The sequence below is a fragment of the Centrocercus urophasianus genome, unplaced genomic scaffold, assembly GCF_019232065.1.
Source record: "Centrocercus urophasianus isolate 14NV4802_14NV808 unplaced genomic scaffold, USGS_Curo_1.0 seq_21, whole genome shotgun sequence".
Classification (NCBI taxonomy): Eukaryota; Metazoa; Chordata; class Aves; order Galliformes; family Phasianidae; genus Centrocercus; species Centrocercus urophasianus.
The window spans coordinates 19834692-19848976 of NW_024884767.1; the positions used below are offsets into that span (position 1 = coordinate 19834692).

Genomic DNA, 14285 nt, shown 5'->3' on the forward strand with positions numbered 1-14285 from the left:
GATGACAAGTCTAACTTCCTAGACTGAAGACATCCAAAAAACCTTGTGTGTACATAGTAACAGGTGCCCAGAAACACAGAATAAGCCAAAACCTTTGTTACGAAATTTGCTCTTTAAAATACACTATAATCTTCACTGCTGGAGTGGTGCACAAGCAAAAATGTTAAGTCACTTATTTTCTGTTCTTTTTCTCAGCATTGCACACTGAAGGGATGGTACTTAAGGTCACTTGAACGCTGCATTACATTACTTCTTCTAGTGGATAAGTATCACTCAGGTATAAGAAGAGATACAATTCAACAAAGCAACACTTCTTAAAAACAGAGGTTTTCCAGGGAACACAGCAGACACTTTTAACTTACAGTAATTTTTTTTATAAAAGAAAAATGAAGTCATATACACCGTACTATTTGATTGTAACACAGATGTAATCTTGGTTGCTTCTACAATTCCAGTTTCAAAGATCTCTCCCTTGACAACTACGAATGAATTTCATATCACTGATCACAAATAAAAATAAAATAGCCTCAAGCTTGTAACACTGATCTAACAAAGATATCCAGACCTTAACAGTGGTGTAATGAATGCACCTTTACTCTCAGGAAGTAAAACCTCTAAAATTTGCTTTAAACTGACACATCTCAGTTTATGATCATTGCTTCCGAACACATCAGTTCAGTTCTTCCTCCCAAAATGTAAACTAATTCCTGCACAGCTTCACTTTGAGCTGTCTCCAATTGCTCTGTTAAATATATATATTATGTTTTGTTGTTTAAAGAAAAAAAAAAAGAAAAAAAAAAAAAAAGAGAAAACTCAATTGATCTTTCCAAACCAGCTTGTTCAGCTGATAACAACAAACATCAGATTCTGACTGAAGTTTTACTCTCTTCTAAGTATCTGCTACACGCATTTAAATTCCTCTTGAGCAAGAAATTATAATTTAATGCTATGTGGAGCAATTATTTACAGCTATTAAAACAGGAAAGCACACAATGTCATTCATGTAAATTAAAATCAGCACCTATCCACAGAGAGAAAACATATACTTACAACAGTCAGCCAGCTTAGAAACAAGACAAACACCTGATAGTATTTTGGGAAAATCAGAAATTCTGCGTGAAATTATTTTGCCTTCATTCCACCATCATTTATTTCATCTACCAGCTTGGAGACTGAGCAAAGGGAATAGAAGTCTTTTTAAAAAGAAAAATGACATGCAGCACAGCATACCTGAGAACAATCTTGCATAAACAGAATCAACCAGCCAAAATTTACAGGTCACATCAGAAAACCAGTCTGTCAAAAAATAAAAAATAAAAAAAACAACGCAGTTCCCAGCACTACTAGTTGTCTGTGCAAAAAGAAGCACTCCTATATCCCCCATGCACTCACATGCACACTGCAGCTGAAGTCCCCAGCACCTATGAGATCTCCAGAAGTACAACTGGAGGGCTCAGCAGCTGCAGCACAATTATAATTCAGCTGAAGCACCCCCCTCCAGACATGGAGGTCCCCAAAACCAAACCTGCAGCCCCTTCACAAAGAACCGGATAAGGCCTGTTGGGTATCCCAGCATCCCAGCTCTGCTACTCTTCTTCACCTGAACGCGGGTTTATAACCCCATCTTCCACTTGTGGGAGGAAAATCGTGAACTGACAGCTCCTTCAGAAATGATGAGTTATCCTCACACAGAAACACGATCAGCACCAGTGCTGCGCATGAGATTGCATGTGCTCATTAAAGGTCTGTGCCAACTTTCTCATTATAAATAGAACTAAGGCATGACTGTAAACATTTGCTTTGGATGGAAATATCTATGGAAACATTACGTGCCCTGTTCTGAATTTTCAAGCTCCATGCTGTTTTCAAACACCGCACAGCAAAGCAAGAGACACAGGAAGCATTCAGAACTGGACATTAGAGAGCAAGCTTGAATCACTTCAAAAATGGATTACGGATTATACTCACTAAAAACAGAGTCTTACATGATATTCCAGACTCCCGTGAGTATTTTAGTGGGCTCCAAAGCAATTAACACTTACAGTTAAGAGCTGCTGAGCCAACAAAAAATGACTGGCTCAATTATGGTGAAAAATATGATGCAAAATTCAAATAACAAAGCAGAAAAGCAAGTCCCTCCTGAAAACAGTAAAATAAGACAGGCCCACAGAAATCCTGTATCAAAATAGCAGGCCAGCTGTACCTATTGCTTTGTGTATACAGGATGAAATATCCTGAAAGCCATTACCAAATGAGTATCTCCTCTGTCTGGAAGAAAGACAATGAATATCCAAAAGTCACATCGAGACAGCCTGCCAAAAAGCCCTAAATGTTAAGACAAGCAAACAAAACTGAAGCACAATGTATTTCACTGTATTTTATTTAGACCCCACTAACAATATGCACAGATCTGGACTCTCTTCTGATGACTAGTGAGAGCTGCACACAGAACTCCCACTTAAGGACTTCATGCACTTACTGTGTTTCCTAGCAGACTAACAACAGAGCCCTGCAACAGTTTGTGACACACATCACTTTGCTTCATGATGCTTTCAGCAGAGACAATAACAGAAAAAGTCACAAGCTAATATGAACCCAAATACAAAGGAGCGGTGAAAATGATGGAAGCACGTACCACAGCAACATAAAGAATATCAGTGCACACGCTGCGCATGATGTAAATATACCAAGTGTTTTTATTTAAGGAGAAAAACGAAAGAAGGAAAGCACATCAACGGAGTATGACACTACTACTCCTAACAGGTCATATCTGAATTTCATGACATTTGAAATCCAGTCTCAGATTTAACATGACACTAATGTAACCTTCATAAATAGCATAGCAAGTTCTTTGTTTTCAGCAGGCACAGCTCCGAAGCAACTGGCAATGAGCAGAGACAATCTAATAAAGAGCTCATATACACAGTGTTATGTTTGTAATTTAATTTTCTCTTGAATATGCATAGTTGACAAAACCTACAGAAGAGAAGATTTAATCAATATCCAGAAGAGATTCTACTCCCCCATGTTATCAAGCACCTGTATAGAAGCCATTAGGTCAGAGTTATATGTAATAAGTACTCTTTAAGGAGCACTCCGATGACTGCTACAGCATACATACACCTCTGAACAATCTCAAATTTTGACTCACCTTGGAAAAAAAACTACTGTTCACTGCAAACTTGAAACTGCTTCCACTTAATAATGTTAAGTGCAATGTTCCAGACTTTTCTGCTCCGAAGCAAGCTCCACTTTGGAAATGTCCTAGTTTTGGCTAGAATTGAATTAGTTTTCTTCACGATGTCCACGTTGGCCACATTTGGATTTGTGACCACAACAGCACTGACAGCACACCGATGTTTTAGTTGTTGCTGAGCAGTGCTGCCCAGAGCCACAGATGTTTCAGCCTCTTGTACTGTTTGGCCAGCAGGAGGAGCTGGGGGGCACAAAGAGCTGGCAGGGAGCAGAGTCGTGACAGCTGACCTGGACAACGGGAAGTCTGACACCATGTGATGTTCTGCACAGCAATAAAATCGGGGTAAAGGAAGAAGACGGCACATTACCAGAGCATAAGAAGCGCCTGGACAATGCTCTCAGATACATGGTCTGATTTTTGGGTGGTGCTGTGAGGAACTGAGTTGGACTCAATTATCCTCATGATTCCCCTCCAACTTCCGAGACTGGATGATTCAGAGCAATGGTGTTTGCCCTCCCAAACAGCCAAGCTGCATGATGAACCCAGTCATCCTGCCTGATGAAAGGAACTCCTTCTTAGCTTTGCTTACACAGGTAGTTCTGCTTCACCCAGCAAACTGCCCAAACCATTCCAAGGGAGTTTCTCACTGCCAAATGCAGCCCAGCTGCCTGAGGGGTCAGACCACAGCAGAAAGACACCAGGCAGAATTTCTATCTGCTGGTAAAATCAGTGTACGGGGCAAATACCCTTCAGTTCTGAAGGAGGAAAACCACGAGTATTTCAACTTGCAAGTAAAAAACTTCAGGTGTGAAAAGTATTTTATATTTGTTAATTTCTTATTTTCAGGAGAAAAATCTCTGAAGAAACAGAAACAAGATAGGTTGGTACAAGGCCACTGTGGCCATAGCAAGAGGCCATAGCCTCTTAGACTAATGAATTCAGAAGGCAGAGGAGAATAATCCAAGACAAGAAGCACAGCCAAGAAGCATTTGGAAATACAATGTATTACTACAGAAATTCCAGAATCACCCATTTGCCTTGGCTGCTTTTTGGAGACTGAATCGAAACAATATGTAGGCTAACAGCACGTCCTTACCTCCCATGATGCTACAAGAGTACACATATTCATTTTTAATACACCAAAAACAAACACCTGAAAACATAAGCTTATGTACTTTTACATAATGAACATAGCCATCTAAGAAAGAGAAACAAAACCATTTGTGTTTTGAGCCCAGAACAAGACTTAGCACTCCTCCTGAAACTACTGTGTACAGAAAGCAAAATGGCACACGCTTACACAGACAGAAGCCACTATCAAAAAACTAACAAAAATAACCTCTCTGAAGACAAGTGAGCATCTTTCTGTAATAGCTAAGAGCTCATCACTCTTCATTCACACAGATAAAGATGTTTCCATTTTGCAGAGTCATAATCATAATCACAGCAAAAATGCTTTTTGCTGTGCCATTACTGAGGTACCAACCCTCTGTACAGTTTTACTGCAAACTTTCACCAAAAGGCATGCAGATCTATCCAAGACCAAAGCACTGACAGTACATCCCAGCGGTGCCACTGTCAAAGGGTTTGATTTCAGCAGACAAGTAAGGCTACAGGGCAACCAAATTGGTAGAGATTGCCAAAAATACGTGCAGTTACACATATTCCACTGTTTCCTCAATTAGGTCATCACAACAGGATCACAGAATCGCAGGGGTTGGAAGGGACTTCAAGAGAACATTGACTCCAACCCTGTTGCCAAAGGTAGGCCAGGCCCCCATTGCTCCCTAGGCCAGGCTGCACAGGTAGGCATCCCAATGATCCTGAATATCTCCACAGAAGGAGATGACTCCTCAACCTCTCTGGCCAACCTGTGCCAGTGCATCACCACCTTTACCATAAGGAAGTTCTTCCACATGTTAGTATGGAACATCCTGTATTTATGTTTTAGGCCACTGTTTCTTGTCCTATCCTTGTGGTGCACTGAGAGGAGCCGGGCCATTCATTCATCTCCCACCTCCCATTAGATATTTACAAACATTAATCAGATATCCCCTTAGTCTTCCCTAGGCTGAGAAGACTCAGGTCTTTCCATATATGGGAGATGCTCCAGGCCATTTAACATCTTTGTGGCCCTCTCTCTGCTGGACTCCTAGGAGATTCCTGTCTTTTTTCATCTGGGGAGCCCAGAACTGAATACAGCACACCGGATGTGTCCTTACCAGGACAGAGCAGAGGATCACCTCCCTTGACCTGCACTCTGGGATACCACTGGCCTTCTTGGCCACAAGAGCACACTGTTGGCTCACAGCCAGGAACAAAAAAAAAAAAAAAAAAAAAAAAAAGCTCTAAACTGAAGTAATAATTTTGGTCCCATACTAAGTTCAACTGTTTTTCCTGTATTGTAAAAGAGGACAAATGCTGCTTTCCAAACCAAAAAAAGTAAGGGAACATAAGATACAAGCCATACAAGATCTCTCTATATTTGACATCCTGCTTGCACTGGAAGGAGTACTTGAGCTGCTTTTTATTATTATTATCCCCCCTTAGGAATATGAGAACAAATATTACAACAGCAAGCTCCTGCACGTACCTTTGAGCAACATTCTCCCAGCAAGGCTGGATGATGGAAATTAAAACAATACACGGTTATGTATTTTCAAACCATCTCTTATCTTAAATTGCCATATGAAACGAGAGCTAAGAGTGTAATCTTATTAAAGCAAATGTTTATTAGTCTTGGGTGCTTCTAAAAGGTTTCCTCAAACTCTTTTCCTGGTTTTTAAGGAAAGCACAGATGCCTTTGGCAAGCTTTAGGGCTAAAGAATCACATGGTTCAATTACATTTCAACATCTGCCAATACAAAGCTCTAAGTGGACTGACACACTACTACTAGCATGTCATTTCAAATTACTACTTTGACACCATCCATAAAAATAAAATGTTATGAAAGATACAGAGTGGCTATCACTGAACCCCTTAACTAATAAGCTGGGAGAACCCTACGTTACTTTTTTCATAACTTTCCCCAGAGGCCAGTGGGGATTAGTAGAGAATTTAAGGCTCTGCAGTACAAGCTCAGTCTGAATTTTTATGTCCAAAATAGACATATCACATTAAGTCACAGTTTCTTGAATGTTTCTGGCATTTTTTAATGACGCTGCTCTTTAGGCACTACTGAGAGAGAAAACCCTACAGAAGTCCAACAGCATCAAGTCAGCATACTGTCCTCAGTCACTGACTGGAAATAACACTGAGGAACAGTGGGAAAGCATCATCAAATGTTAATATTATAAGACGAGATTTTAGTTCCCAGTGTAATCAAGCACATGTTTTGAAATTAAACTGATACAAAAAGATTTAACCATAGGGTCTAACAAAAACAAGCCTTGGAGACTCATTGGAAGTTGACTGAAATATCCTGAGCCACTGGAGCTCTCACAGCCAGGACTGCTAACTGTTTCCCAGACTGCAGCTGCGCAGCCATGGCTGAGGAACATCAGGCTGGTCACAGCTAAAGATATAGGAGATTCCTCTGTTAGCATCAGTTCTGTTGAAAAACAGAGAAGTTTGTAAACCCTCTTATGGATTGTTAGGCATATTATTAGACAGCATACAACCTGATGCCACTTAGTTACATTTTTTTTGTTTGTTTTTGCTGTGTTTTGTGTTCTTAAACTTTAAGCAATACATTCAAACTTTTGTCTTAAGCAATTTCTAGAAAAACAACCATATGTGCCTTACAATACATACTTAATTCACATTTGATAATTCCTAAAATACACTGTATAATAAAAGCATAATAAAGTTATAAGCAAGTAAATTTCTTTCAGACTCATTTTAAGACAAAACCAAGCACTCAGACAAATAAATAAATAAATAAATAAAAGACAGGGTGCCTGCACAGCAGCTCAAAAAATACAAAGATCTAAAATGCTCCAAAGCCTCATGCAGCTGTCACATACTCACATCAGTTGACATCAGCCTCGTGATGGCTGGGAAGGGGCAGCCCCAGAGTCAGGCACTTTTCTGAAGGTACCCAGGGATCGCCTCTGTCACGCGAGCAGGTGGAGAGCTGCTGACTGTGCAGCGCATTGGGTAAGCACGCCTGCAGGGCCTGTGGAAAGTCTCTGCAGAAATATCAACACGGTCACTCCAGAGCCTGCCTTGCTGGGGATCCGACCAACATCTGCCCACAGCAGACACGCTGCTCTGGGTTACTCTGACCAGAACTGCCATATCCCTGTCTGCATCACTATCACTGGATGTACACACATTTCAAAACACATAAACTGTTGCCAAGAGAAAGACGAAAGACACAACAGGAGGGAGTGGAGGAGGAGGGAAAAGGAAAAAACAGATGACCCTCACATCCTCTCTAGACAAAATGTACTTTGAATCACCATTTTTATTTAGAAGAATTTCTGTAAACCTTAGCTCTGCCACTGGGACATTCACTTACAAGAACACTTCAGTTCTGCTCTGTAAGTTTCCCTTTCACTGACCTTAATCTCACAACCACGATTTTTGCACATGAAACATTACCATAATATTGCCACTTTCTTTATGAGAAATGTCCATGTTTGGCAAAGACATAATATAGAATCTACATATTTATCTTCCAGACACTGCACACTGATGGCTGCTTCTGCTTTGCACATCCACGGGGGGATGCGGGAAAAGGAGGAGAGGAGGAAATAAACAAAAATCATAGGGATGGGTAAAAATATCCTTACAAATACTGCATACTGACATTTAGGGTAGCCATCAGTAGTATTGCAGACACCACGCCACCATCATAGCAATAACTGAACCTTTGCCAAACCCACCAGCAGTTGCCAACAAGTCAGACGCTGTGACGGGGCTAGCTCCATCAGAGCACATAATGTGGAACAAAACGGCTTTCCCAGCACTGCAATGCAGATCACTGTCAAACAGCATCATAGCACCATAATCACAAAAGACAGATATGAAGGAAGATTTGTTTCCTCAAATTGTTTCTTTTCCTTTCCCAATGTTTAGTAGGATTGCAAGTTCTGAACAGCATTATTATTCTTGTTCCCACTTCTATTTTTAATTGCTGCAGTGCATATTTTGTAGTGTTCCCTTCAATTATTTTCCAGCTGTTTCAGAACAGTAATCACACACATCTGCACACTTAAGAGACGAGCATGTGCCAAGGCCTCATTAATATGCTTGTAAGTGACTAAGTTGGGTAATAAAACTGACAGCTCACACATTCCATATTCACAGTTCCATTTTCTGGGGAACTACTTTTTGTCTTTCCTTTATCTGCCAAAGCTTACAGCTCAGAAGCAACGAGTCTTTTAAGTATTCTGAAGCTTTTAAGACTCCCACAAACACAAGGCTGGCTGATCTGGAAAGACTGCTTCACGTACATGAAAAACAGTCACAAGTGATTGTTGATATATTAACAATTCATTATTACAGCAGAAAAAAATTGTTTTCAAGTGTCAGATCTTAAATAGAAGAAAGGCTGAAATACAATACAGCATCTGGCGCCAGAGCAGCCAGTAAATGAGGTACATTCCTAGTGTTCAGCACAGGTAGTTCCCTTTGCAGTCAGAGGCACTGGAGAAAAAGTCACCTGTGGGCTGGAGTGTTTGCAGAACCAACTCCCATAGCATCAAAGAGCAACTCTGCACACAACTACACTCACTGCAGAAGAGTGAAATCTTCCAAACAGTGGAGCTTTTATGGGAAAAATGAACACTCAACCATCTAACTCCCCAATAACAAGCAAAACAGTAAAAGGCATCTCAGATCTCTGATGAATTCAGACTCCCGTCTGCTCAGCTGTGCTGAAGGCCAAGGCAGCAGTACATGAACACAAAGCCTGAACCAGCAGCAGCACTGGGATCTTATTTGAACTCTGGGCTGAGACAACACTCAGGATAGGCTGCAGCCCCGGTGGTGCCTCAGGTGGTGGGCAGAGCAGCACTCTGAAATTCCTACCTCTGATATCAAATGGATGAGGTCTCCGGGGCTGCTCCCCACCCACTGCTTTCTCCCATCCATTCTTCCTGGCTACAAAGAACAAAAACTTTCTGCAATTCTTCTGTTTAAGGTCAACACACCTTTACTATTTAAAGCAGTAGCAAAAATAGTAAAAATGCAGATATTAGTAAGTACAACTCTTAAGAAATGCTCTGAAAGACATGAGTCCCAGCTCACAAAAATGCTGGTGTTTTACAAGTTAATTTGATTTTATTTTAAAGTATTGCTGGACAAAAGTCTATGCAATATCTGCTTACAAATTTCTCTCACAGCCAGAGGAATAATACTGCTTTCACTCAAAGAAGTCTTAACATTTTTGTTTTGCATGATCTCTCCTATTGTACTTAATAAAAGAAAAATATTGTCCAGTAGACTGGAAACTCACTACACTTCCTTCACTCAGATCACTGTGTGAAGGAGGAAAACTTTGTTCGACTGAATTCAGCGCAACTCATCCTTACAAGAAACAGAGACGTACACTAAATGGAGGTAAATTTGGCTTCTTAGTAGGTAATTGTTATAATAATGCCATTTAATATGAAAAAGCTGATTAGCTGCTTGGTTAGCTAATCAACAGATTTTATTTTAAGCTGTTTGTTTAGTTCATTAGCAGACTTTATAGTAGCCTTTATTAGGTTTCAACTCTTTACATAGCTGTCATTAAAGGACTTCATCTAGTGCACATGCATACAGCTTCTCAAGTACCAAACACGGCTGCTGCACTATGCACATCTCACCAGACACACCATCTCACTAGAAGAAGACAAGAAGAGAGTCCTGCAATAATTTTCCAGATGGCAGGTACTGAGGTCAGTAAGTTTTCAACACTTATGCCTCACTATGTGTGCCACAGATGTTCAGTGGCTCCATTCATCCTGCAAGAGGAACCCACCTCCTCAGTGAAAAGGTACCAGCAGGACCCATGACTAACATTTACACTCTGATCTTCTGACATTGTTTTAACAGAGCACGAGACTTCCAGCCCCTTTCCAAGTGGCAATGTTTGCTCTCGTCAAATGGAACACTTCAAGCAGGTAAAGTTCTTTCTCTTCCCCTCATTGTTCTGCCATCATGTCACCTTTCTACCTGCAACAGGTGCTGGATCACCCTGTTCAGGTTATGTTGCTAATGCAATGCATCCAGTCCCAAGCTTGTAGGTTACAGTGCCTGCAGAAAAGAGCACACAAGCTCTGTGTACATACATGGATGCAGGGACGATCTCTCTTTGCTACACAGACCACAGCAGTTTCAGAGCATTCAGTGCCAGACAGAGTTCACGAAGTGCAGAAAAAGCAAACAAACACATCCCATTGAGAAAAGGTTCTTGTTTAGCACAGCTGACACAGGAACAAAAGCCACAGATGTTACAACAGGGCTTCGAGGAAAAATACCGTCTAGCAATATGCATTTTGACAATGTAAGACAATGTAGAAACAAAGAGACGAATTAACAACTTTTTCCTGTCAGTAATATCTGGTTAAAGCAAAATATTGGGATATTACAACATAGGAGGAAAAAAAACACTGAAAACAAACCCCTTAAGATTTTTACCATCCACCATCCTACTACCACAGATTACTCACTCTGCTGTTTAGGACCAAAAACGCAGATGAAAACACAGGAACCTCTTGTGTCCATGACAGATGGGGATACGATACTGACAGTTAAGGGGAAGCATGGCACACCCACACCTGGGCTACACTCATAGCTCCTGCAATCCCCTGCAATCTAGACCTACACCTGCTTCTAGACCTACACCACTAAAACAAACAAAAAAAACAACTATTTCAGAATTTAAAGGAATAAAAAATTGCTGAAATAAATTTCGCAAATTGCATTGTTTCACAAATTATCTCACAATGTAGCATGGCTTGTTTTTATCCCCTACAAAAGCACAACTTTTCCTCCTATGTGAACTTTTTTTTCCACTATCATTGGGGGGGCTGGAGACGGGGGGGGAAAGAAAATCAGTCCAGCTATGCAACTAGATTTCATTCCAGAGCTTCCATGTGTTGCATTAAAAATGCCTACAGAACTCACAAAAGTTAATAAAAGGGATTGTTATCTGCCTTTTCACATATCATCACAAATCATTCCTTCTGTACTTCCTTATTTTTGCGCATCACCTGTCCTGAGCGTGAAACACTGCAATCTCTCATTTCTGCATTTTCCTTCCATGTCAAATGGGTAGAAAAAAGTTTAATGCTCTGCGTATTAAACAGGAAATGGTGAAATAATCTTCTAGAAATACATACAATCTAAAAGTAAAAACAAAAACTTGCAAAATATTTTGCAATATTGTTCACAACCTACCCCAAATTACATAACACATTCCAGTCAGTCAGAATGTCATTTGTTATCAATGCAAACATTTCATTTTTCCACAGAGAGAAAGAGAGAGAGAAAGAGAGAGAGAAAGAGAGAGAGAAAGAGAGAGAGAAGTCTAGGTAACAAATAACTAGTCAAAATTAAATAATTAATTCTGGTAATTAATTTACAGTCCCCAGTTTAGGGGGATTTGAGATCACACAGAAAAAAAATTTTACATGCCACAAGACTTCCGTGCACTTTTAATCACACTTGGCACGGTGAAACAAAAGAAGGCACCCGATACATATTTTATTTAAGTTGTCTGAGTATTTCCACAAGGGAGAATGTGCATACAAGAGAAATTCAGCACATCCTCTAGCATTCAGACAAAACAACCACGGTCTGCCTTGACTTTTCAGATGAATTACGGCTATGATTTTCTTTATGATTACCGATTACACTTGGATTAGGAAAATGGTGATCTGCCATTTCCACTTCAGTGCATGTGCTGCCTTAAAATCCTGTTTTAAGATACGCAACCCTTCTCAAAGCAGCTCAACATCTGTAAAGTAAAAGCAGGAACAGACTTCTCGGCATTTTGGCATACAAGCATCAGCATCCTGAATCCAACCAAAATGCTCTCTGAAAACCTTAAGACTCGATCCAATCCCTCTGTTTAACATGAAGAAAAGCTGCAAAGGGCTCAAGATCATTCTGAGCTTCCTGTGATAACCATCTTCTGAGCTCAAACAGTACCTTGCACAGGAAACCAGCCTACAGATTCACAAACAGAAGTCATTACCACCATGTAAGTGAGAACCAAAAACCTCCCCGGTTACTGTGGAACATGGTTTATTTGAGATATGAAGCTGACAAATCTGCATTCCAGACCACCAGCCAGGAAACGTTCTACTTAAAAACCAAGCCTGTAGGCCTGCAATTCACTTCAGGATTTAGCAGTTGGGTACCAGACACCCGAAGATCACCAGAGGATCAACTGCTCTGCTTTGGTCTCTGCACACTCTTAAGCAGCCCCTCCTGCAGGAAGTCTGTTTTCTCCCAGCAGTCTCACCACCACCCTGGGGCACTGGTTTTCACTGCAGGGATCTGGGTCAGCGGTAACAGAAACTGTTTTGAACTGTGTACTGGGTCCTAAGCGCCACTTCTTCCAGTTTCACAGACGAAGAGCAGAAGTTTCAATGTCTTGTTGCACAATACAGTCACACCATTATTTCAAACCACTGCTCAAGTGACAGCAGCACGATGGCTGCCTCTCCTAACAGGAGAAGACTCCCCACGTCGACTTAAACAAACAATGCAATTACAGACATAGTCTCTTTACAGCGAATACAGCAGCAGGTGTTATAACTGTGATAACAGTTAGCTGAACTTGAATGGCCTTCTGCTAAGGCTAAGTACAAAAACACCAACAGCTTGAACGAAGTGCAAACATAGCAAAACACATCCTCCACTGAAGTATCATTAAAACACACAGATAAAGGTGGACGTTGCTGGTTAAACCAACAGAACAAGCCCTGAAGTCTACCTGCTAACCCGTGCATTTTAAACCACGCAGTGTGCCGGGCACGGGGAGGGCCCAAGGCACCGGGTGCTGAGAGCACAGCGGGCAGCGCCCGCCTCTCACCTCCTCCCTGGGGTTACAGCCAGGCAACGTCGCGCCTCAGAGTGATGAGAAGGCGAGAGAGCTCCTCTCGCCCCCGTAACGCCCGTGGTCAAGCCAAACACAAGCGAGGCCCCACGAAGTCTCCGAATTCCGCGCAGGGGTCACGGCCACGAGGCCTGCCCGCTCCCCTTCGGGAAGCGCTGCCCGGCCGCTGCCCGCCTTCGCGGGGATGGCGGCCGCACTCACCGCTGGGGAACGGCTCCATCTTCCTCCCGGCTCCTCCGGCAGCCCCGACAGCAAAACTAGGGAGGAGACGAAGAGTCGCGGCCCTTCACTCGTCCTCCTCCAGCCGGCGCATACCCCGCGCACGGGCCGGGCCGGCCGCCGCGGCTCCCCGCACAGCAGCTCCCGCAAAGGCAGCGGAGCAGCCGACGAGCGCTTCCTGCCCGGGCCGCGCCGCGCCGCCCGCTCCTCCCTCACGCAGCGCCTCTCCCCGCCCCGCCCGGGCCGTGGCCCCGCCTGCGCGAGGCGCGGCGCTGAGCTCTCTGCAGATGCCTCCCTGCCGCGGCAAAAGCGGAACTGCCTCAGGGCAACGCTGCGCGGAATGGCGGGCGCCTGGAGGTGGCTGGGCCTGTGCTCGGCGACGGGCTGTTCGCAGTGCCCTGCTCGCCCCGATCACTTACTGATAAAGTACCATGTGGGGCTTTTGTGGTGCTGGACATGTTTGACTGTCAGCTTTGGTGGGGCGGGGGGAGGGAAAGGGGAGAAAGAAACTGATTACTCTCTGAGAATTCCAAATTTAAAAGCCATCTGTTTTCCCAAAAAAATAAAAACTGAAGTCTGATCCTATGTTTCCCTTGATGTGTGTAAGAGGGCTACAAACAACTGCCTGAGGCCCTATTCCCACTGCCATGCCTGTTGCCATTGCTCTGTAAACCTAAAACTGCACTTTGTCACACAAAATGACTTAGTTGTATCGACGTGCCTGCAGCATAAACTGCATCTTAGTTATGTTTCATGTCAGAATAATACGATGCTAGAATATCCTGAGTTGGAAGGCACCCACAGGAATCCTCAAGCCCAACTCCTGGCTCCACACAGCACCATGCAAAATATAAGCCCTAGGTCTGAGAACA

The 14285-nt window shown here is 42.5% G+C and overlaps 1 protein-coding gene across 1 annotated transcript in view; it reads right to left on the minus strand.

Annotated features, from left to right (window-relative positions):
• The window catches only part of LOC122162567 (leucyl and cystinyl aminopeptidase), a 57826-nt gene extending 44287 nt beyond the window's left edge, over window positions 1–13539 (minus strand). The window contains exon 1 of the mRNA XM_042822972.1: window positions 13396–13539. Within this exon, the coding sequence (XP_042678906.1) occupies window positions 13396–13414 (19 nt within the window). The 5' untranslated portion in view covers window positions 13415–13539. The remainder of the gene's footprint in view (window positions 1–13395) is intronic.
• Window positions 13540–14285: the final 746 nt, after the last annotated feature.